The following is a 26,081-nucleotide window of genomic DNA, read 5'->3' on the forward strand; positions in this document are numbered from 1 at the left end:
AGTGTGAGATGATGCCTTTCAGCATCTTCCTGTATGGCTGCTGCCCGATATAGGTGTTTACCATAGTCTGGGAAACATACTAGCGGGGAGTTGAACTGGCAACCTTCTGCTTGTTAGTCAAGCATTTCCCCGCTGCACCACTTAAGGTGACTACATGCTTAATGTCCATCCATCCATCCATCCATCCATCCATCCATCTTCAACAATTACTCACATCTTCACCCCACCCATTAATGGTGTTCTTTGAATCTACAGGTAGGTACAGCAATTCTAGGGCCTCCAGAATGTAGTACATACTTGACCAACAACATTCTCATGGTTTATGCGCCACTCAGTGATGTGGTTTGAACTGGCTTGTAATGCTTGGTTCATTACTTCAGTAGTTGTAGTGAAGGGGCTGAACGATGTGTGGGTATTTTCAACATATGAACAAGTATGTGTGAACACACATAATAATAACTGCCTAATTGAAGGGATTGTTGTAAAGGTGGATGAGATGAGCATCCGAGCATTTCTATTCATAGAAATTTCAACATGGCCTGTTAGCACGTGTGAATTCTGCTTTCACTACAGAATTGTAGTAACTTGCATGAGATATACAATTCTCAGGGGCGTATCTAGGGTAGGGCATGCAGGGCAAGTGCCACAGGCACCGCTTGAAGGGGGGCACAATTTTTTAAAATTATTATTATTATTTTTTAAATGTCCACCGAAAACAAAATGGCCACCATTCATGCTCAAATGGCCTCTGTGAGACCATAGGCCATGCCAGACCTCTCAGAGTCCATTTGAGCATGCATGGTGGCCATTTTGTTTTCAGCGACCATTAAAAAAAAAAAGTTTAAAAAATGGCCACCGCACATGCTCAAATGGTCCCTGTGAGGCCCTAGAGGCCAGCAGGGGGAGGGGAAACCTTTGCAGACCCCCCATGGCCTTTAGGAAGCCCCCCAAAGGGTCTACAGGTAAATTTTTTTTAAAAAAAATTAATATAATATGTCACTATACACATATTCAGATTGGCACTATGTACAGAGAATCAGGGCTTGTGAATACTGAGCTGAAGCTTATGAGCTAGGATTGTATTCATTTGCTCTTACTTTGCTTCTTGTGAGAAGTGAGTTAAATGTGATGTCTTAATAATATGGCTATGAATGGTGAGTTTGTCTTTGAATCAGTGTGAAATCCTTAGTATTAAGGCCCACTGGGAGTTTCTTGCTCTCTTTCTCTCATTTGAACTGTCTTTCTGAAATACTAGAATATATTCCAAGCAGTGACACAGTTTACTCTGTATGTATATCTGTATATTATTTTCAGAGTATCTGGGAAAAGTTAATTCTCCATTTAGTTTTAAAACTTATGTAATAGTGATGCTACAGTGCATAGTAGAGAATTAGACAGGCACTTCTGTTTAGTTTTCCAAGTACACCTCCACATAGTATTTGGGTATTTCATGAGCCCCAGCATACTGAAATTTGTAGTTTTCCAGCATTTTTTGGTCTGGCTATGTCCACTGCTAAATAGTTTTTGAAATATTAATAGGTTGATGAGCTTGACTTGTATTTTTCATCTGATATTATGGTAAAGTTATCTGAAAGATGGGTGTCAGATCTTTGGACAGGGGGCGCAATTTCAGTGCTTGCCCTAGGCTCTATTTTCCCTAGATACGCCAATTCTGTAACAAGAGCAATGATTCTTCATGGTGGCCTTCGTCTAATCCCACATATGGGGCTGAACTTGCACTGGCCACAGCAGTAGAACGTTCTAGAGAACTCCTTTCTCTTTGTAATGTTCTGCTCTTTTCTCTCAGCAGCAGAGGCAGAACAAGTCACAGTGTGACTGAGGCACAGGGCTAGCAACCTTCTTGCTCATTTTTTTCTTTACTGCCAGGTAGAGCAGCCACTTTAGGAATGCCTTTTCAAGTATTTTTCTTTTCCTTTGTTTTCTTCCAATTAGATTTGTGGTAGGAGTTACAGTCAGTAGAATTGCTTTTGAGATGTACAGTCGGAAGGCAGTAGTTGCCATTATTTAAAGGGACATGCGTAGGTGGCACCAGGCAGGGGACAGGCAGGGACAAGTGCCTCCAGACCTCACCCACCTACCGGCTTCCCCCACGTAGCTAGACTCTGTGATAGCTTGAAAGAAAGACACTTTTCATATACTGTACTCTGAGTGCTTTCCTTTATGATCATCTATCACATCGAAGGAGGATTTCCGCATGGGCTCACTTTTGTTTAGTTTGGGATGAGAGAATGAATGTGAAATACCCCATCTTTTATCTGTCAAAAACCTAACGTGACACAAATCCCACCCCACTGAAATGCCCTTTTGGGGATATGCTTTATTTTATGGAAATGCAATGTCTTCCAGTTGAATAGAGTTCCACGGACAACAGTGGTAGTCCTCCTATTGTGTTAGAAATGCACTCCAGCATAAGCTTTCCTCATGTTGATCTGGCAAGTCATGCTATGGCAGCTCAGGAGGGCTTTATTCCTTTTGGCTTGTTTTATCCCCACCCCTACCCAGTGAGGCATCTTCTCCACTCATTTGCAGGGCATCTTCTCTGCTCTGTGACTGGTCTGGTAATAGCCTGTTTTTTTCTTCTTCCTTTACAAGCCCAGCTTCTAGTGGAAACAGACACATTTGGCAGTCAAGTCCGGATCAAAGGGAAAGAGACAGACTTTTACCTTTGCATGAACAGGAAAGGCAAGCTAGTAGGGAAGGTAAGTGTTTTCTATTAATTCATTTGTAATATGAGCGTTACCTTTAGCAGTGACTGCGAACCCCATAATGATGTGTTCTGAACTTTGCCTGTCAACCCCAAATGAAAAGCAGGACTTGAAGAATGTGGAATTCTTAAAGCATTCATGTCTTTGCTTAAAGAAAGAAAAGAAAAGAAAAAGAAACTCTCTAACCCATAAAATTAAGTACTGCGGCTAACCACTGGGGTTTTTATTACTGATTTCTTTGGGTACACACAGGTTTCCATTTTACAGTTGCATAAATTGATAAAAGATGTGTGCATCTCTCCAAAACAATTGAGTGCTTGCGTTACATGATATAAATCTCTCTTACCTTGGTGGTTTAAAAAAAAAGTGGTGGTGGTGGGGAAGGAACTGTAGAAACATTTAAAGAAGTTTGGCAATGCAATTTCTGTCTTAATAAGAACACCAAAAATATAATGCCATAAAGTTAAATTCTGCATTCTTAACATCTTATCAGGAAGGGGCCTCCTGGTTCTAGCAGAATTCCATTCTTGATTACCTTTGATTCCCACCCCACCCCCCCCCACACACACAATGGAGTCATGTAACAAATTATGTGGCATTTGCCTCCATTGTGGAGCATCTTTGATGAAAATGAATTCACCTGTATGGAAAGTGTTGACCAGGGTTTTTTTTTGGGGGGGGGACATATCGTTGGCAAGCCTGTGGCTTGACAGAGGCAGGGAGCAGTTCACCAGATACAAATAAAAAGCACCCGCCCTGGCTACCACATGCTATTAAAACACTGACATTGCCATCACAGTGAAGAAGAAGATGAAGAAAGAGAAAGGGGGGGGGAGGAGAAAGTGAATTTAGTTCTGAGTCAACAAAGGCGTAGGACTGAAAGCCACATTCCCAAATAGAAACCAGGTGCCAGAGTTGCTGCAATGGGATGTTATTTACTTCTGAGAAGACAGCTGTGTGAGATGTGCCTCAAAGTATTATTGAGCCCTACAGCCCATTCTCATGCCAGCTGGACTAGCTGTGGGCTTTAGAGCTGATGTATACAGCAGCAGCACAAGGGCTGTGTTGGTGTTCTTTTTTCTTCTTCTTGTTGATTATGTAAACATTCACAGAGCAGTAACTTTTTAAATTTATGCTGTATGTGGAAGATTGTTGTTGGCAACCATGCCCTGCTGGTTGTGAAAACTAACCATCCTTAGCATTTATATAGCACTTCCAAATGTTCAAAGGGATTCACATACAGTGCAATCTTTACAAACCCCCCGCCCGTAAAATAGGACAATATTATTATCCTGATGTCACAGATGGTGGACTGAGGAAGAGAGTACCCTGCCCAATATCTCTTACTGCAGTATTTTTCATTGCAAGGCCTGGGAGCCTGTGGCAGCTCCCATCGACCCTAAGGCAGGGCTGATCAACTTTGGCACTCCTGCAGATGTTGGCCTACAATTCCCATAATCCCTGGCTATTGGCCTCTGTGTCCGGGGATTACGGGAGTTAGAACATAAGAACAGCCCTGCTGGGTCAGGCCCAAGAAGGCCCATCTAGTCCAGCATCCTCTCTCACACAGTGGCCCACCAGATGCCACTGGGAGCCTACAGGCAGGAGTTGAGGGCATGCCCTCTCTCCTGCTGTTACTCCTCTGAGGCTGGAGGTGGCCTATAGCCCTCCATCTAGTAGCCATTGATAGATCTCTGCTCCATGAAGTTATCCAAACCCCTCTTAAAGCCATCCAGGTTGTTGGCTGTCACCACAACTTGTGACCCCCAAACAGCTGGGCAGGTCTAAGTTGAGCAGGCCTGCCCTGAGGGCAGCTCCTTGACTAATTGTTTGTTAGGCCTGTGCAAAGCTTTGGCCAATGCTCCCCAGGCACTGCTGCACCATCTTGGAAGATGCACATGGAACTCTGGGAAGAACTACACTTCCCAGCAGTTCCTTGTGCCACTTCTAGAATGGCACTGGGGCTTGACAGAGCTCTCAAAGCCACCCCCGCTCCAGGCACTGGGGAAAGTGCAGCACTCACAGAGGTCAGCACAGGGGGAAATGGCTCTCACACTGAAAGGTTTTTTGAGGGTTTTTTTTAAGCCAATATGGTCCTTGCTTGAAAAATAGCAAAGATCACTGACCTAGTAAGTTTATGGTAGAGGTGATATTTGAACTGGGAGACTTCCTGATTTGTAGCACAGTATCCTTTCCATGATGCTGTATCAGTTCTTGCTCTTACCACCTGTACTATCCCCTCATCAACAGTGGGACCTCAACCCAACCTTGTTTTCTGAATGCAGCCCTACAACTTGCATGATGTGCAAGATCAGAAACCACACACATATATTATTTAAGCAAGAAAACAAAATAATAGAAAATAAAATAAATAGGTCTATTGGTTGGGAATGGGTGAAGAGGTAGATGAGCACATATTCAGCATCACACTTGAGAAAGGACCTGTGTGATTAGGTCCTTATTTCCAGTCTTAAGTCTGTAACCAGGATCTAGTATGACGAGATGAGGTGTACACAGCACATACTTTTCATGTTACATTCAAGTACAAACCATATGAACAACAGCTAGCACCAGTGTAGCTGAGGTGGGCATTTTGCTACCACAAGATGTGGATTAAAACCCCCCAAAGTTTTTGAAATTGAAATTACAATTTTAAATTCAAAATCTCAATGTGAAATCCTTTAATTTCATTAACTGAAACCTAGCCAGGAAGCAATTTTAGTCTCTCAGTATAAATTGAAAGGTTTGATTCTGCAATATGACTTTTTATGGTGTCAAATTGTAAAACCATAAACTTGCATTTTCTTAAAAATATGTGTGCATTTCCTTGTAAATATCACATCTGAATCTTATCCTGCCCCCCCTTTCCTACCTCAGTTGCTGACAAGTTCATAAAATACATTTGCCGAAGCAAGAGGGATCCTGTGTGAACATTCCGTTTTGGAAGGAAAGCGTTCCAGTCCAGATGCATTGCCCATATTAACAGCTTCTTAAGAAAAAAGAAACCCCAGAAAAGAAACTAATATTAGCGATACCAAAGGTTATGTTTTTAATTAGCATCATAGTTTCAGCTCTTTTTGTGGCAATAGCTTGAGTAACTGCATTTTTAATATACCAAATGCTTTCTAAACAGCCAGTAAACCCCTAGATACAAGTTTGTGCCTCGGTTATGATACAAATATTTAAGTCTACCCTGGGAGGGAAAGAAACCCATAAAGCTCTTTTGCAATCACCCCAGAGTGTTCACTTGCCAATAATGAAACTGTGGGCTGCAATTCCCCCCCGCCCCACAGCTCATTTCCTATTGACTTACTCTGCGTAACTCTTAGCTATACCAACATATGCCATCTGGCTTTCTTCTCCTGCTCAGTGAGCATCTTTGGATTCTTCCCCAGTTGGAAACCTGGTTTGAGTTTAAAATCTTTGTTTCATATAATCATCTACAAAGGCTATTACAAATGAGAGCAGGTTGTTGCTATTCTCAGCCTGACAGAAGTTAACCGTTGCAGAAATGGGGTGTGTTACCTACCTTGGAGCTAGTTAGGCTAAGCACCCAGGCAAGCGCATTAATTCTCAGACCTCAAATGAGCCAGGCTTTCTTCTTTCCATGTTTCCTTCATCAAGGCCAATTTACATCTCCACCAGCTCTTCTGCATCAAAGCTTCCAATGGAGCTTTCTCAGGATACTGGAATGTAATCTCCCCCGAGTTTTTTCTTTCCCCCTTTCCTTGTTCATTATTGTTTGTCACTTCACAGCTAGATTTGGCCATGATATTACGAACAGGATTCTAAATCTGTTTATTGTATGTTTGTGTTCCGTGCATACACACAGCTGGTCTACATTAAGGAAAAATGTAGCCAAATCAGCCAACATAGCAAATATAGCTAGTGTAGACAAGGCTAATAGTTTTCAACATGAGTGGACTAGTCAAGGTCAAGGCTATATTTCATTAAGATTTTCCAGTTTAAACTGAGGTAAGCCTGTCTGCACTAGCTAGTCCTCCTCTCTGGTATTGAAAACATGTATTTTTTATGAGCCAAATTTATCGAAGATTCAACTTTTGTGTTGAAATTTGCATTTTTAGTGCTTTAAACAAGTATGCAATCCATGAAAATCAAAGCCCATTTTTGCCAAGGTCCTGCACACCTCCTGCTGCTCAGCGGGCACTGTGCAAAATCTCTGAATGGCTAATTTTTACAGTTCCAGGAAGCTGTGCAGTCCCCAGGCTGGCCCAAGGGGTACAGTTTTCTAAGCAGCACCCACCAGTCAGAGTAGATAGGACCAGTCGCCTGACTAATTATAGCAGGTTTTATTTTCAGTTCTGCTCCCAATCTGCAGTACACCATGAACACCAGTGGGGCTCTGGCTTCCCCCAAACTGTGGGAAAGTTAGTTCTTCCAGGAGAGCCCCTGATTATGTTTACAGTGCCTGCAACATTGTGATAGGCTGATGTAAACCCAGATGTACAGTTTCCAGTTGACATGGCTCTGTGCAGCAAGTTTGACACCAGTGCAGAGAAGGGGGCAGTACTATATTCATACTAATACCAACCTGGAAAATGTGGTCTTAGAGAACCGAAATGCCCCCAGTTTATCAACACTGTAGTCAAGGGAGAAGCAATCCGGGGAAGCAGCAGCACTATTTAGTGCAGGTCCAGGAATCTGGTGGCTGAGTCCACGAGAGCCGGTAGCTGAAGCCTTTTAACTTCACCCTGCCAACTTTCCAGGACCCCGCATATAGCCAGTCCTGAGATTCCAGAGGGCCTGCCACAAAACTGCAGATCACTTTAGTGCTAGTCTTCATGTCAGAACATGCCCCTGTAAGGAATTGCCCTTTGCTAACCCAAGGCAGGAGAGCCCGCATGAGTATATAAGGGTTCAGTTTGGTTCTGGTGGTGGTTGGAGTAAGTTCTCTGCCTTGGAGCTGTCCGTGGTCCTGCTTGTGTCTGGTTAATCTTTGTCCTACTACCTGGTTTCTCATCATAACTGCTCTCCCCAGTTGCTATTTCCTGACTCCCTCACAGTTGGCCTGTGGTGAGTCTTTGCTTCCTCCTGCCTGTCCCATAGAACTCCAGTGCCTGTCCCATAGAACTCTCTTTCATGCAGGCATTAAAAGGCCAAGGCAGGACACTAGGAAGCCTTTGATAGTTCTGCAGCAATTGTAGCTGTGATACAGTGACAGTAATTATCCTATCTTTGAGGTAATCTGCTTAGGAGCAACAACAGGACCATTGCTTAACTCTGGTAGCTGAAAAACTGGAATAGCCATCTCCAAAGACTCATATGGATTATTTGGGCTATAATTGTGTAGCTCTCCAAATTTACTGCATGGGAGAAAATGACCCCCAGAACACTGGTGCCCTTGAAAAAGGAAATCCGTGATTTTGGAAAGATAAATAGATAGAGATGATGTGGGCAGGTTTTCCTTCCTGGACATGGTTCCCACTGGACTGACAGTGATACAGCTTTATAGACATTCCCTCACATAAGTTGGTTGTTTGACATATTTGTCTTGTTAACTTCTTTGACTCATCTATGTTGAAGTATAACACTTTAATATATATGAAGGAATGAAGTTTATGTTATGCAGTATGTTGTTCCCACGCCAAATTAGTTCTCTAACTTTTACCATATCTGTTCAAGATTTCTTTAGAAGCCACAAGGACTTGAAATCCAAACCATCCAGGAAATCACCTTAATATTGTCATTCTTTCTTGAGAGAACTTTGGAATTTAAAATGTTTTATTCTTTCCACCCTTGCCTGCATCTTTCATGAGCAGTCCCACCCCACCCACCCACCCCGTTCACATTAAGGCCTGAAGCACACAAGTCACTCACTCCACATGGTCTGAACTTGAACTCGCTATATACAATGAAAACAGATGAAGCAAGGTTTTTCACGGAGAAACGTTAAGATTTTCTGGTGAGATAACTGTTTTCTAAGCCAATATATTTAAAGTTACCAGAGCGTTACTACAGTGATACCAGATGGCGGGGAACTCTCTCGTTTTGGAGGACCACAAACAAATTGTTGCTTAATGCCAAAGACTACACTGGCTAAACTTTAACACTGACTCCTGCCAGGAGTATCCTTCAAAGGGTAGTAAGGATTTTGGATTGTTTACATTGCAACTTTAAAATGGAGGTCCTTTTTCAGAATGTGTGTATTAAAACAGACAGTTTTTGTTATGGAAACTAGGGCCAGAGCAGTCATTCCTTGGAAAGGAATGGTAATGATCCCCAGTGTCTATTGTGCTTGTAGTCCATTGTCATGCCTACACATGTCACATTATATGAAACAAGAGAAATGCATCTATCTAATGTGTTTCCAGTCATTTATGGTAACGTAATTAAAGATACCTGAAGAATCGACACAGAGCACACACACACACACGCACCCCGTTTAGAGTGTGAAGCTACTCTTAGTGATACCTTGGTAGGTAAGTTCCATCTTTGGAAATAAACGTAGTTGAAAATAGCAGAAGTATTTTGTGAATTAGTGAAAACCGAAGAAGGTAGGTGAGAATTCGTGAGGGAAAGATCAGGATGTGCAAAATGCTTCAGAGGGCTCACGTTTTACTTCATTGAGGAGTCTATTCATTTGAAGTTAAGCCTCTGAAGGAAAGAAGAGATGTGTGAAACCTGTCCCCTGTGCTCTGTCCAAAGGTCTCAGATACCTATGGAAATGCCACAGAGTGCCTCTAATATTATGGCTTTTAGGAACTACCAGTGTAAATGCAATGCACACTGGAATGTGCATCAAAATGCAGATGCTGTGTATCTGCTCCGTCACTTTTAGTGGGATGCACATTAAAATATGCAAACAAATGAGGGCACCATCTTTCTACTCCATTGCTTTCAATGGGATGTATATTTTGATGTGCATTTGAATGCATATTCCATGCTGACACTTAAACCTCCAATCAAATTGAGCAAGAGGTTCTATTTCTAGCCACTGCTTTCCTCCTTCAACTATCTTGTATACACAACCACCAATACATATATTTTTCCCTTTGGGAAGTAAATCAAGTGTAGAATGGAACATTTTACATCCTGTAAATCAGGTACAGAATGGAACATAAGTACTGTTTTGTATAATTGTCTGTTTTGGCAGAACTACAATATCAAGGTCAGAAACAAAATATATCAATTTACTGCACCATGCCTAAAAAGATTATTGTAGCAATATGTATAATTTTTCCAGGCTTTATAGTTTGACCAAATGGATTGTGAAGGGAGTAAGATGCTGGGTTTTTACATATACTCTCCTGTTGTCATTCAAAGAGCATTCAGTCAGTTACTGTCAGGGGTAAGTGCAGGAATCTGTTCTGTTTAGAGCACTTATTTTGTCTGTTAGTAGAGCTGGATGTTGGTCATATATTTCATAAATGGAAGGTATTAATATATATAAACACTGCCCTTTCTGTTGTGGTTGAATCCTGATTTGGCTACCCTGCCAGGTAGATAATCTTAAAATGTTAGAAAATGTCAGCTTGACATGCAGTAGAACAAAAATGTAAATATTTAAGATCGCAGCTAAGCTGTTTTACATTATCTTCAGTTTGTGCTGCCTTCAAAGTGCTCCAGATTTGCTGATAGATACTAGTAGGCTGACTGAGGGTAGGAATTTAGCTACTTCAGCCAAACCGTGGTCAAAATTCTCTTCCCCTTCCTACAGCTCATATTTCTTATCTGAGCTTCATCTTCTGTGAACAGGACTCTTGATGATTTCAATGGGAGCTCTTCACATAAGATTTTCCCCAGGTGGATGGGACAATAAAAGAGAGTAGATCAAAAGGAAAACTTTTGATGGGCATATATTTAGAACAAGACAGAAGAGTTAGTAAGAAGAGGTTTTAAAATTCCTGAGGAGTAGGATGTGTTAGTTCTTCAAAGATACAGTACAGGATTCAGCCGTAAGGGAGGAGAAAGGGGGAATGCAACTGGAGAGAAAAGCTAAAAGAGACTGTGCACGAGAAACAAGAAAGCACTGTCACTCTTTTATATTGCACTGTGTCTGCTCTCTTCCTCTTCACTATAGTAGCCAGCCATTGTGGTTGGGGATGATGGGAGTTGTAGTCCAACAGTATCTGGGGACCCAAGGTTGCTTTGTGCTGACTAGTCCATCCCATTTTGTCTGCTCTGAATGGTAGTGACTGCCTAAGCTCTCGGGCACGGAGTCTTTCCCATGCACTCTACCAGTTCACCCCAGTTCTTCTAGGTACATTGTATAGTTGTTACATATTGTCTATAGATATGCACAGAGGCTGCTTGGCAGGAAACTGTGCGCAAATGAAGATGTGCCATTATCAAAATTCTGCTCTCTTAGGTTTGCTTTATTTCCCATACTATTAAAAAATGCATCTTGCCAGTTTTAAATTTTCACCAGCTCATTCTGTGCACAATTCAGAATGTCCCTTTTAATCTTTAAAGGACATGGCCCCCTGAAAGATGGCCTCCTTACACATGAACTTGCCTGTGCATTGAGTTCTGCTTTAGAAGCCCTTCTCCAGGTGCCCCCACCAACAGAGATTAGGCAGTGGTCAAAAACTAGGGGGAGGGCCCGTTCAGTGGTAGAGTCCTCATTTTAGAACACTCACCCCAGAGCTCCTTGATGGGTACCCAGCTTTTCAGTGCCAGACCTTCTTATTTTGCCCAGAAATAGAATTGGTTCTTGCTGCAGTTTTTAATGCTAGTGCTTTGTTTAACTCTGTTTTAGGTGTATGTTTTTAGCTACTTTCTTGCTGAGCTTGCCTCTCTGTTCTTGCAGCCTGCTTTGAGAATCTTCCCTTAAAAGCTGGTTAGGAAGAATTCAGCTTTTAAAAAGGAAGAAATGCCCTGGGATTCCCTGGGAGCCTGTTCAGCTGTTGCAGTGCCCCTCTGACATCTTTGCTGAGCTTTCTGCCAAGACTCCTGAGCATGTTTCTCCGAGGATTCTTCAGGTTCAGAGGGCCAGTATGTTGGAGGAAGAATGCATGTAATGAGTAACACTTGGCACTCATTCACTGTTAGGGATGGCCTGGCCTAGAATGCTGTGAAGCAGCTGAAAATGCAGAAACCATGGGGAATCTCCATGGTCATATTTTCAGGATTTCTTGGCATGGAGACAGACAGCTGAGAACAGAAGATGCTTATGATAGTTCGAGGCCATGGCTTCATTATGCAAAAGGAGTAGCTCCAGCTCCACAATCTTCTTAGACATCCACAACAATCTGCCAAGATCTCTGAGAGATTTATGAGTTGTTGTAACTCTGATACTGTGGTAAGCTGTTCCCCCACCTTCCACTGAAACTTTAGATACGGCCCACTCTAAATGGGGTTTGGTGCCCATGTCGTGTAGAGAGAATTTTAGGGTCAAGAACAACATTGAACTGGATCCAAAGCTCTCTTCTGTGTGCAGAGGAGAAATTCTGCTCATGAAAGCACGGTTGCACCATCCACTAAAGCAGTGTTAGGAAAAGAGAGAGAGATGAGATCCAAAGGCGTTACTCCACATACACAAATGGAAACGTGAGGAATGCTATACAACCTACCTATTGTAGCATTGCATAAAGTCCTCCCCTCTCCCCCTCTCCCCCCCCGCAGCCCCTTTGCCTTGAGTAGGTGAGTCAGCCATTCTTCAGAGGGGTGGGGTGGCAGTTCCCTTCCCCTAAAGCCCAGTGGTCCTGAGAGAATGCCTGCCTGCCAGTTCCCCTAAAATATTCCTCTAGCTGCCCTGATCCTGCTGTTGCAACCACTGAACTTTGAACTAGCAGTGCAGAGTAAGAAAACAACAACAAGAAAATTCTGACCTTGGGCTAATTTGGGCCAAGGGGGGAACTCCTACTCAGTCCCCTAATGGTGACCAGCTCAGCCTGCTCTGCTTCATGGGGGGATGCTATCTGGAAGCCATATGAGACTGCGAGGAAGATGATGGAACAGCAGGGCATAAGAACATAAGAACAGCCCTGCTGAATCAGGCCCAAGGCCCATCTAGTCCAGCATCCTGTTTCACACAGTGACCCACCAGATGCCACTGGAAGCCTACAGGCAGGAGTTGAGGGCATGCCCTCTCTCCTGCTGTTACTCCCCTTCAACTGGTACTCAGAGGCATCCTGCCTTTGAGGCTGGAAGTGACCTATAGCCCTCCGACTAGTAGCTGATGACAGACCTCTCCTCCATGAAGTTATCCAAACCCCTCTTAAAGCCACCCAGGTTGTTGGCTGTCACCACATCTTGTGGCAGAGAATTCCACAAGTGGATTATGCGTTGTGTGAAAAAGTACTTCCGTACGTTGGTCCTAGATTTCCTGGCAATCAATTTCATGGGACAACCCCTGGTCCTAGTGTTATAGGAGAGGGAGAAGAATTTATTTCTATCTACTTTCTCCACACCATGCATGATTTTATAGACCTCTATCATGTCTCCCTGCAGTCACCTTTTTTCTAAACTAAAAAGCCCGAGGTGTTGTAGTCTTGCCTCATAAGAAAGGTGCTCTAGGCCCCTGATAATCTTGGTTGCCCTCTTCTGCACCTTTTCCAGTTCAACAATGTCCTTTTTTAGATATGGTGACCAGAATTGTATGCAGTACTCCAGGTGTGGCCGCACCATAGTTTTGTATAAGGGCATTATAATATTAGCAGTTTTATTTTCAGTCCCCTTCCTAATGTTCCCTAGCATGGAATTTGCCTTTTTCACAGCTGCCGCACATTGAGTCGACTTTCAATGAGCTGTCCACCACGACCCCAAGATCCCTCTCCTGGTCAGTCCCCGACAGCTCAGATCCCATCAGCGTATACTTGAAGTTGGGTTTTTTTGTCCCAATGTGCATCACTTTACAGTTGCCAACACTGAACCATATTTGCCACTTTGTCGCCCACCCACCCCCAGTTTGGAGAGACCCTTTGGGAGCTCCTCACAATCAATTTTGGATTTCACTACCTGAAAGAATTTGGTATCATCTGCAAATTTGGCCATCTCGCTGCTTACTCCTGCTTCTAGATCATTTATGAATAAAATAAGAAGCACCAGTCCCAGTACAGATCCCTGGGGGACCCCACTTCTTACTTCCCTACATTGTGCAAACTCTCCATTTATACCTATGCTCTGTTTCCTGTCTTTCAACCAGTTAGCAATCCACACATGTACTTGTCCCCGTATCCCATGACCGCTAGGTTTCCTCAGGAGTCTTTGATGAGGAACTTTGTTGAAAGCTTTTTGAAAGTCCAGGTATACGATGTCAACTGGATCACCTTGATCCACACACTTGTTGACACTCTCAAAGAAGTCCAAAAGGTTGGTGAGGCAAGACTTACCTTTGCGGAAGCCATGCTGGTTCATGACCAGCAGGGCCTGTTCTTCTATGTGCTTTACAATTTGATCCTTGAGGATGCTTTCCATCAATGACCTTCTTCATGCAAGCAGCTGCTCTTCCCCTGAGCCAGGACCCCATCCCCGTAGGCTAGGTCAGCCATGCACAGAAATCTCCACCAGTGCAGCTGGCAGTTCCAGACCCTGTCATCTTTTTATGAGTGTGCACAATTTCAGGGATATAGACATTCTTACTGTTCAGTGTTGTGTTTTCGAAACTCATGGAGATGTAAGCTTGAATACACTTGAGAGTAGTTCTTTACATCACTGAAACTCTGTTACTTAGATTAAAGTTAAAAAAATTATAGTGTGTAGGGTGTGCAGGCTGCTTGGCACTCTCTAAAATGCAAACGAGACCTTGTAACCGGAAAAGTAACTAACACTGGTATGGTATCTGTTTGTAGTGAAGTGAAGGGTACTTCTAAATTTTTCTCTCATCCCAATTTATCCCTAGATTTTGGAATTCCAAATTACCTGACTTTGTTTCTGAACTAAAACCAGTGCATTAGGAACACTTCATGCTTCCATTTTTAAATTTCTGAATTTTGTACAAAGCACCATCCACACACGGGGTGATTCATATGACTGTGCAGGCAAGCAGCGGGGGAGGCAGGGTTCAACCAACCTCCCCCCAGATCTGTTTTTCCATTTTTTCAGTGCACGAGCTGTGTGCTCGCACAACCCGCACTGCTCCCGCATCATGGATCCACAGAGGCTAGGACTTGTTTTCCTGGCCTCCTGATAACTCACAAGGCACCATGTGATGAGCACGGTGTCTTGGGGAATTCCCCCATCCCTGTGTCTCCTTGGGCAGCATGTACCCTGAGGAGACACACGATCCTGGCGGCTGGATTAAGGGAAACCAGAATCCAAACGGAATAGGACACTTAGATCACATATAGTGTCGTGGTTAAGAGTGCAAGGCTGTGAGAACAGAAAACTCCTAGTTAATATTTCAACTCACTGGGTGGTCCAAAGCAGGCTGTTTTCTCTTCAGCCCCCACCACAGTTTACAATGTAAAGAAAATAATGCTGACTTACTGTACAGGACTACTAGAATTTTTTTTTTCTCCTGAGAATGTATGTGAAGCTCACTGAGCTCTTGAAATGTTGCTGTGTAAATGTTAGTACTGTAGTCGCATGAACGCTAGACTTTGGAGAACTGGATGTTTAGATTAATTTACACATCCATATTTGTTACCTGATCATGTTATTAGAAAATCTGGTCATTTCCCCATTTCCTATTAGATTTTCCAAATGACTGATGAACAACATTCCCCTGGATCGTGTGCCCCTGTGGGTGCTGACAGTAGTGCTAGAAGCTGCTAAAAAGCCACGTCCATTTTTCTAGAAATGCCCCCAGAATGATGCTATGCCAGTCCTGAGGCATTCGGGGGGCGGGGGGAGAGATTGCAGGATGGAGCCAACTGCTGGGAATCCCTCCAGTCATTCCAGTGCTGCAGTTGCCATTGCCCGCCATAGAGACACAGTGAGGCTATTCTCATGCTGGGGGGAGACTGGGCTAGTGGAGCCCAGCCTGGTTTCTCCCCATCGTGAGAACCACCAGGTGAGCCTGGTGGTTCAATGGCGGCTCGCCTGCCAAAGTAGCCTTCCCCTAAAACGAGGTTGGCGGAGTGAGTTTTCTTGACTGTGAGATGCCACCACGGTGACTCATGAGGAGACCCCAGACCGGGAGGCTACAACATGCCTCCCGGCATCGGGGGTCTCCAAGAATGCACCTCACACTCGAGTGGGGCATTCTGGGACTTCCGGTGGCCAGGTGGCCCCTGATCCCCACTGCCCCTACTGGCTCCATGATGGAGCCGGCAATCGTGTGGACAGCCAATTCTGCCGCCCAGGGAGGGCGGAATTCCTGTGTGTGGGGAGAGTGGGTCAAGCTCACTTTCCCCTCACAAGCCCTGCAGGTGCTCCACGCTGCTTGTGTGGAAAGCCCCCATGTAAAAATATCTTTAAAAAGAAGAAAAGATACAACTGCTGCATTACCACTAACTAGCAGTATATCCACCACCCCACCGCAACACTTTCAGAATGCCGTGCCCTCCCCCAAATACCAGACTCCCTCCATTTCTGCCACCTGCAGGTGGGGTGGCAAAAATGGAGAGAGTGTTTGGAGCAACCCGATTCCAAACTGTTCCATGCTTGGTTGCTGTTGCTGTTGGGAGTGATCAAGAAGTTTCTTACATGTTGCTACCCTGAAACCTTTTCTGTGTCTTTCAAATTAGCCATCTTGTCAGGGCTTGTATGAAAGTGTCTGCAGTCCTTATTTTCCCATATCAAACTTCTCAGGTGGCTGGCAGTGCAGTCTGATGCATTTTTACTCCAAAGGGGGTCCTGCTATGTTCAATAGGACTTACTCTCTGCTCAGTGCATTTACAACTGCAGCCTTCACGGTTTTTTTCTGATTTAATAAGTAGTCAGCGCAATGGTGCCCAACTGCTGCACTTGTTCAGTGCTGGTGTGGGCATTAATCCCTTGCATACTTATTTGGGAACAAGTCCCATTGAAACCTGAGAGACTGACTTCCAAATAGATGTGGTTAGGGTGGTAGTAATATTCTGGTGCCATCGAAGCTCAGGAGAATTTCCTCGGAGCAGCAAGCAAGCAATTAGTGGCCTAAACGGAAGGCTTTGCTTAGAGAAAGCATTTGTGCCACAAAAAACTCCTTTGATCCTCTCCAGTTGGATAACCTGAAATGTGAAGGCAAAGCTCCAAGTAGACCAAATTGGACTGTAAAAGGTGTGGAGAGTGTCAGCAGATTTGGAGAATGTAAATATAAGGGTAGCAAATGTTTCAGCAGATCTGCCTAGTATCAGTTCAAGATGTTCCCTGTGTTTACTACCAGAGAGATAATTAACCAAATGCTCTGCACAAACAATCCAATAAGTGCTTCAGGGCCTTTTAAAGGACACTTGCTCTTCCAGTCCCTTCATCTCCATTGGTTTCATGTTGAATGAGGCCCATTGTGCATAAATAGTCCCGATAGCCTTTATTGCAACATTGTAACACAGTAGGGTAAATATCATCACTTTTGCTTTACTTGAAAAATACTGCAGCCATACAGACATAGCAGCTGACTCCCTGGTAGCAATTTGAAAACCAGGGCTATATTCTCTAGCTGTTGCAGTGAAACTCTATGGGAAGTATCTGAGGGAGACAGAAGTGCAGAGGGAAAGCTGCAGCAGCAATTCCTCCCTTAATATTGTTGGTGGGGAGAGGAAAGACACTTGCGGAGGGTGGGGGGAGAAAATATGTTATGGCAGGGTTTCTTAACCTTGGGCCCCCAGATATTGTTGGACTACAACTCCTATCACCCCCCAGACATGGCCTTTGTGGCTGAGGGTGATCGGAGTTGTAGTCCAAAGACATCTGGGGGCCCAAGATTAAGAAACCCTGTGTTATGGGATTGGAAATATGGATGGGTTATTAGGTTGGTGGGGGGAGTTCAATAAAATGTGTGTGTGTGTGTGTGTGTGTGTGTGTGTAAACTAAACAATTCATTACCATCTCTTTGATTCACATCCTCAAATGCTTAGTGTGGGATCTGTATCCCTGAAGGGAGATGACCAATTCAGACTTCTGCCTAGCAAACACATATATTTTTTAAAAAAAGAAAACTGTGACCCTATGCATATTCATAATCCCAAAGATTTTGTGTTCAAGGACATTCGGTGCAGAGATTTATAGCAATATAGCACTATAAAGCTAGCCTCTCAGGGGTAATTAGTGGAATGAATTTTTTTAAAAATGAGAGCATATTTCTAAGACTAATGCCCAGTTTTAGTTCAAAATAACCTACTGCCCATTGATGCCGTTTTGATGCAAACACATCAGTTGCATTGTGACATTTCCTAGGCACCAGTTTTGATACCTTTGTTTGTATTTACATTGCTGAATGTAAATACATTGCTGAACAAGCCAGCCAAATTTAGGCAATTTAAAATTCCATTGATGTCACTGGGATATGTTTAAGCATGTGCTTAACACTTCAACTGGAATCAATGCAAGTGCTTAATGTCAAGTAGATCATGCCCTACATCTGGTTCACATCCTTTTATAGCAATTGTGCATGAATATCATCACTCACCTGTAATACTCCATAACCTCACAAATGGACAAAGGATCATAGGTATTAAGTCCTTTGTTCTGATCTTTATCAGATCTACCCCAATGCCAACTGTAAAGTACCAGACATAAATGTTTTATCTGCAAGGCCACAAAAAGCAAATTGCTCCCATATTGAATTGGTTAATGACTGTTACATGAATTATTGGATAGCTGTCCACAGGAAAAGGTTATTCCTGGATAACACGTGCTTTGCTTAACCAAGGTTTTCTGGAAGCTCAGGATAACGTACTTTGCATGTCAGGTGCATCACACTTTTCAACTTCTTTGATTTTCCTGCTCTATGTCCAGAGCTACAGACACAATTTCTGAACAAGCCTGATTTGAGATACTCTTTGTTTCCAGCCCAGTTGTGGGTTGACATACTAAAGATTTATTCTAGACTAATTTTTCAGTGCATTTGGACTTCTGACAGCTTTGTACAGGAATCTGAAGCAATCGTGCAATCCTGTTTTCTTTCCTTTTCCTTTAACCCCCCCCCCAAAAAAAACACCACTCTACTCAAGTCTAGGACTCAGAGTGATACAATTCTGTTAGAAATTGTAGTGTTTTCATAATCCGGAATGTTCCTACTCTCCGCTTTCTGGTGCGCTTGACTGCCATCACTCATCTGTTTCTCGTACCCAGTTTCCTACAAAGTTCACAATCTGAAGAATGCCCCATGCTGATTTGGCAGTCGCATCAAAAGCATGAGCGAGCCAAGCTATCAAGGGAAAGGACCAGAGTTGACAGATTACTTCAGATCTCTGGGATCATATCTCTATGGCTCTACTGTATGTTTCCGGCAGGGAATCAATGTATGCTTTCTGGAGAGAAGCTAAAGAATTTTCTTCCTGCCTCCAACTTGGCTGAGGCAAATCCTCACATTTTGGCCATCTGTGCTGTTCAGCACAATTTATAAGCAATGCAATTATTACTTACGTCCAGTGTGCATTAGTCAAATGAGTGAGCTGCCTTTGATCTCTTTTCTTCTTTCGGTGTACGTGAATTCTTCAATAAACTGGGAGGCAAATGTGATTTCCAAGGCTCAGTCGCTAACTTTGTCTGAACGTTGCAACTGGATTTGTAGTTGTTGGTGCTGCATAACTATTTGCTAATTGCTGCCAGACTAGATCCTTAATGGAAAATGTACAGTGGTGAGAATCAAATAGCACTAGGAGACCGCTTATTTCAAGCTTAATATTGTATATGACTGCACCCCTGCAAGCTTAAGCACAGGAAGAAATGACCAGCTGTGAAGAGTCAGGTAGATCCTTTCAGGCCTAAAATATCATCTAGCTGAGTTCGTCACAACTGGCAGTGATGTAGTTATGATTTCATGCATGGTGTGCTGGACTGATCTTTAAATAATCAAAGGGAGCCTTGCCATTTGACTGCTTGTGTGTAACATCCTTATATGATGCTTGTACTCTGAATTGCAAATGTTTAAAATTCTTCATGCAGGTGATTTTGTGCCAAGAAAAGCTAAAATTTGCTACCTGTATCAGTTACGTAAACTTTGTATGAATGCTCATATTTGGAATGATTTAGTCAGCATTTTTTGTGATGTTTGCATGATCATGGTTTTGCTAGTCATAGCCGGGTCAAGGACGCTGAAGCTCCACCCCCAGCAACTGAAAATCTCATTCATATACCTTTATTTCTGACTCCAGTGATTGTAATGGCATTGCTCACACACTTTCAAACTTGTTCCACCTGTCAGCAAGAGGGGTTTCCCTGCACCTCCCAGGGAGCCTTTAGGGCCAGCCAGCTCCTGTCTCTGCTGATCTATCCATCTCTCACCATATGCTCCTTAAATAATGCCCTATATCCAGGGCAATCCTGACCCTTTCTCTCTGGCCCCTTCCCCAAGGCCCAAGCTGTCTTCCCAGCTGTTTACTCAGCAGCCTCTAGGGTGGCCGTTACCCTAAGCCCCTCCTTCTCTTCCGGCAGCCCTCCCATTGCTGCCACCATGTGGCCATACTGGCCCAGCCCTGGGCGGTTAACTCCCCAGCCTTTGTGCTCTCTCTGTTGCCAAGGGGAGGGTCCTGCCAGGTCCCAACAAGGTTGGACACTGTGCAGCTTCCCTTTCCACCATTAAGAGGTCTGGTGAGTGCCCCAAGTCCCCAGAAGCTGGCAGGAGGGCCTGACACATGTCTTCAGAGCCATAAGGGCAAGAAATGTGCCCTTTCCCTAAAAAAACAAAAGCTAAGATTTTCACCAAGCTCAATTCTGCACCCACTGCCAAACCCTGTGATTCATCTGCACGTTTGTGGAAGCATCACATATTTACAGCCTTACTTATATTAAATTGTTAAGTAATAAAATAATATCCTAAGGCTTTGCCCTCTTTGCTTTCTGTAGAATCAAGTGAAACAGGCATAGCCTTCATGTTCAGAACATCAGATGTGTCTTTGCTGTGTATCCGATTACAATTTATTCATCATATTTTATTTCATTTACAGCCTGACGGCGGCAGCAAAGAGTGCGTCTTCATTGAGAAAGTGTTAGAGAACAACTACACGGCCTTGATGTCTGCGAAGTATTCAGGCTGGTATGTTGGCTTCACCAAAAAGGGCAGGCCCCGGAAAGGGCCTAAGACACGGGAAAACCAGCAAGATGTTCATTTTATGAAAAGATACCCAAAGGGTCAAGTGGAGTTACAGAAACCTTTCAAGTATACCACAGTGACCAAGAGGACTAGGAGAATACGACCCACCAACCCCAGTTAAAGGATAGATAAAGACTGTCGTGCGAATAAACTACAAAAGATAGACTGTACCAGAGAAATATTTTTACACTAAAAATAAGGGAGAAGCTCTATTTTTGTACATTGTGTTTAATTTTTTTTTTTTTTAAACTGGATTAAAAAAAACGCTGGGGAAGCTGTCAAAGATTTATTGTAACTTGAAGAAGAAAATGAATGGCTCTATTTAAATTGACATTTTTTGTTTTTGTTTTTGCTGTGGATTGACATACAGGTGCTTATTTCTCTTTTGGAATGGACAACTTTTCCAAGCCAATCCCCTTGGGTTGGGGGGAAAGTTCATCTTAAAATTAAAAAACAACAACAAAAAACCCACCACACATTGCAAGCCAAAGAAAACCAAAGTTCTTTTCCCAAAGCCTCTGAAACCCTTGGATAATTCTCTGGTGTTGCAGTGATCTCTTTTATTGTCTGCTGCAAACTCGACCGAGACAAGATGGTCTGCGAATCAGTCATTGAGCTTCCTTGGAGAGCTCAAAACCTCAGTCCTTTGTAACCTTTCCGACGACATAAGGTGTCACGGCTCTGTGATCCTGCATTATGCTCACTTCTGGAAAATGCTGCTAACTACCTTCAAGTGACTAAGTAAAATAACCTAATACACCAATGATAAGGGAATATTTTAAAACCAGCTCTATTATATATATAAATATATATTATATATAGAAGCTATTTATTTCACCTCTCTGTATATTGCAGTTCCATGAACCAAGTATTACTGCCTCAACAATTAAAAAACATTATTTAAAACACATACATGTATTACTGCTGTTCACATGTTCCCCCTCCCCCAGCTTTTCACTGAACTACAATGAGACCCTAAAACTTGCTACCTGGGGTTGAGCTTGTTGATGATTTAGATTAGAGTTCAGAATTTGCCATCAGGAAAGCTGGGAGCCTCATTACTCCTTCTCCTGGCCCACAGAATGAATTTCATTCCGTAATATTTACTTCCTGAGAAAACTGCTGCCTTGTCAGAGTACAGGTGGAGTTTCAAAATGTGACGTGCAAAGGATTGTGTTTTGTTTGCTGTTGTGCACACCTTGTTCGGCCTGAGCAAGCCAATCTGGGTGCATCATGGCATGAAATGCTTGGTGGGGGCGGGGGGAGATGGGCTCCATTCTCAAAGTGTTGTCAGCACTCAGTTCTCAATGGCAGCAGCTTATCTAAGTCTGTCCTTGGTCAGCCAGAGGCTGCATTGACAATTCCTGTCTGAACTGGAATAGACCAAAGTTGGAAAGAACTGCCGTTAAGAACTGAAGGCAGGGCTGGAGCATTGGGTCCACTGCTCTACCGAGTCAATGTGTTTAGGATCTGCCTGCCAGGAGCCGCCATCGTCTGCAAATGGCTGCCAGTTTTTTCACCCCGGTTGGAAACACATTGACAGGGACTTACGCTCCAGTGAAAATCACTTACCTCTGAGTGTAAATGTATTTAGGATTGAAGTGAAAGTCCAACATAAGCATCTCTGTATAGTCTGTATGTAAGCTATCAAGGGGAGTGCACTGGAACCGGTCCTGTACCTGGGACATGGGCAAAGGGACAGCCAGACTAAGTGACAAGGGGGCTATTGTGCTTACCTCCAGAAGTTGATGTACGTTGTTAAAAATGCACTCTTAGTCAAAAGCCTTTTAAAATAAACTTTATTTTCCTTAAATAAGAAAAAAATTGTGATTGTTCAGAATAAGAATACATTCAGCTTTAGTAACGCTCCTGATGATGAGAGAACGATGTTACTCAGTTGCTATTATCCAACAACCTGTCTTTACTTAGTGAAAATATCTCTAGCTCTTCATTGCTTAAAAACTGCCCACATAGTTATCTAATTTTGTTCATCCCAATGTACCAAAAGCAGCCTGCATGGAGAAGCAGGTTTTTGCACATGGGTCAGCTGCAGTGCAAGCACAAAAGCCAGCAGTGGGAGAGGAAAAAATCCACATCAAGTAATAGGTGTATCTATGGTCTCCCATCCAGGTACTGGCTGGTCCCAGGTCTGCTTAGCTTCTGACACTGGACAAGATCAGATCCGTTTGGATGGGCATGGCACTCCTGCAATGGTAGAAGGATGCAGCATTGTTTGTGTACTACCTAACAGTATCAATATACTCTCAAAAACTTCAGGATGGATCCTCTGACAGGTCTGATAATCTGTTGGGGCAACTTAAGCCCAATTCATACAATCCCTTTGCCAATGACATGGTTGCAGTAACATAAGCTGTAGCTCAGTAGTAGAGCATATATCCCGCATGCCTACCATTGCCACAAGCCACCTAATGGCACAACGGGGAAATGACTTGACTAGCAAGCCAGGGGTTGCCAGTTTGAATTCCCGCCGGTATGTTTCCCAGACTATGGGAAACACTAATATCGGGCAGCAGCGATATAGGAAGATGCTGAAAGGCATCTCATACTGCATGAGAGATGGCAATGGTAAACCCCTCCTGTATTCTACCTCCTGTATTCTACCAACCACAGGGCTCTGTGGGCGCCAGGAGTCGACACCGACTCGACGGCACAACTTTACCTTTACCAGTCCCCATATCTAGTTCTTGGCATCTGTAGGTGCAAGGGTATTTTTGAGTAGCAAGGCTAGGAGACACCTTTGCCCAAGAGCACAGGGAGTCGCAGTCTCCTCTGACCAGACTGAGCTAGGTGGGTCATTGGTTTGTCTCAATATCAGGTGGCTTGCTTATCAAATAAATAAATAAATGCTGCCTAATCCAAATATCTCAAGGTGCTTTACAGTTCAACTGATTAAAAAAACAACACACCATCAAAAACAGTTAAAACATATTAAGAGCCACCACCAAACTCCTGGCTAAACAAGTATGTTTTTTAGGCCTTCTTGAAGGCTGCCAGAGATATTAGAACTCTTATTTATGCAGGGTGTGTGTTCCAAAGCTCAGGAATGGCTATAGAGAAGGCCAGACCCCGAGTCAGTGGCAGACAAACCAGAGACAACTGTAGGCAGATCTCCACAGGTGCCCTCAACTGAAGCAGTGGGCATCATGCAGAAGAAGACATTCTCAAAGCTAACTTGGTCCTAAGCTATTTAGGGCTTTAAAGATAACCACCGGCATTTTATATTTTGCTCAGGAACATATCAGCAACCAGTGCAACAGTTTTAAAACAGGAGTAATATGGTTCCTCCAGGAGACCAGACTGGCTGCTGAATTTTGAACTAACGGAAGTTTCTGGACTAGGTTCAAAGGCAATCCTACGGAGAGCTCATCACAGTGCGATCTTCATAAGTAGTTGCTTCATTTTACAGTGTGCACGGAAGTTTGTGCACTATACGAACTAGTATGCTTATGATCTCAGGTATGCAAATCAGGGTTAAGTCCAGAATCTACTGCAAAGATGCTGCAATCTAAATATGGAAAGTGACCCTCTTTCCAGAATTGTGGCTACAATGTACGGAGATCCTCTGCCTGCATACAGACGTTATTGAGGATAACAATTCTAAATCCCATGTGCCTCCTTGACTGTGTGAACAACAGCAACACTTTGCATTTAGAGAGTGCTTTAAGAACATGTGAGGCATCTTGTAATCCTAACAAGATCCCAGTAAAGTCAGTCAGTGTCCTTTATCCCCATATTGCAGGTGGTGGGCTGAGGAAGAGAGGGGGTGGCTTGAGGCTACTCTACTGAAGTCAGAGAGGTAAGGTTTGAACTGAGAACTTGCTGAGCTGTAACTTAGTCTCTTAGCCACCAACGCTCAGAAGCCAACCTTGAAAAAATGTCTCTAGTGCACAAATACCGCCCTATCCATCTCTATGACAGACACAAAAGTGATACACTCCAAGACCAAGGAGAGCCATGTCACAGACTAGGATTCCGTCTAGTCTTGGGCTGTCTGGCACAGTAATCGTGCCCGCCGGGTTCCTTTTCCCCATGGAAGGCAGCCCTGGCTGAGCTCTTCACTGTGCTTTGGCAACCAGGGCAGGGCTTGAAAGCTCCAAAGAGCTTTGAAGCAGAAAGCTGGTGTCTCATTAGAAGGGTGGGAAAATCCCCTAATCAAATTAGCTGCACACTTGCAACTTGCAGCACGAGCATATGTAAAATATTTGAGCTGCTACGACGCTTGGCATCTACAGAGAAAAAGAGCACGTCCTGGATATTAGTTTTCCATTAATTCATGTGCGCCATGATAGCATTGCTGGTTTTAAAAGCTTCCAAGCAGAATCTGGGAAAGAGTCATTTGTTAGCTCTCACTAGGAAAAATCATAATAAATTACTGATAACTTTATAAACAACACTACCAAAAACTTCCACCATGATTAAGCTGCCCATTGGTATAGGATTGCGTCCAAACAACATGAGCAAAAATAGCTTTCCCACCCCTTTTATCCACAACCATCCTTTGTGCCTCCCCCAAAGCAACCCCTGAGGATCAGAGGGTCCTCAGGGAAAGGACAGCATGTGTCGTGGGGCTGCAGAAGGAGAGAATCACCAAAATCAAGTGGAGGCACCTTGTGCAAGCAGGAATTGCTTGTCCAAGGTGCTCCTGTTTGATTTCTGCACATTCCCCTCCCGCTGCTGCTTCCTGTGCTGGATCCACAACTTTCTAGATCCAGAGGGTCCCTCAGTCCTCAGTAGTGGCTTTCAGTGGGCATAGGAAGCTACCGTGGGGACTAGGGATGGGAAAATCCCCCCCAGAAACTTGCACTAATTTGGATATAACCCAGTGTGTGGGGTATCTAATCTCTTACATATAGCGATTCTCTTACTTACTTATTTTATATACTATCTGACTCCAAAGGCTCTAGGCAGTTCACAAAAATAAACACACACAAAAATAAATAAAGCAAACTGTTAAAAACAGCATTTTACGTATTTAAAACATTCAGAGATTACTAAAAGCCTGGCTTTAAAAAAATGTGTCTTAAGGACTCTTTTGGTGGCTGGCAAAGATGTTAAACCATGAATGTCTATAGGGAGCACATTCCATAGCCTAGGAGCAACTAGAGAGAAGGCCGGCTCCTGAGTCACCACCAGATGAGCCAGCGGCATACGGAAATGGACCTCTCTCGGTGATCTCAATGCACGGTAGGGATCATGCAGAAGAAGGCACTCTCCTATGTAACCTGGCCCCAAGCCATTTAGGGCTTTAAAGG

The 26,081-nt window shown here is 43.5% G+C and overlaps 1 protein-coding gene across 3 annotated transcripts in view; it reads left to right on the forward strand.

The window, feature by feature from the left end:
• The window catches only part of FGF18 (fibroblast growth factor 18), a 148,398-nt gene extending 125,777 nt beyond the window's left edge, over positions 1 to 22,621 (forward strand). For all 3 annotated transcript variants that reach the window (XM_053290784.1, XM_053290777.1, XM_053290793.1), the window contains 2 exons: positions 2,614 to 2,720; positions 20,663 to 22,621. In XM_053290784.1, coding sequence (XP_053146759.1) covers positions 2,614 to 2,720; positions 20,663 to 20,929 — 374 coding nt within the window. In that variant the 3' untranslated portion in view covers positions 20,930 to 22,621. The remainder of the gene's footprint in view (positions 1 to 2,613; positions 2,721 to 20,662) is intronic.
• The last annotated feature ends 3,460 nt before the right edge of the window (positions 22,622 to 26,081 follow it).

This window comes from Hemicordylus capensis, chromosome 1, assembly GCF_027244095.1.
Source record: "Hemicordylus capensis ecotype Gifberg chromosome 1, rHemCap1.1.pri, whole genome shotgun sequence".
Classification (NCBI taxonomy): Eukaryota; Metazoa; Chordata; class Lepidosauria; order Squamata; family Cordylidae; genus Hemicordylus; species Hemicordylus capensis.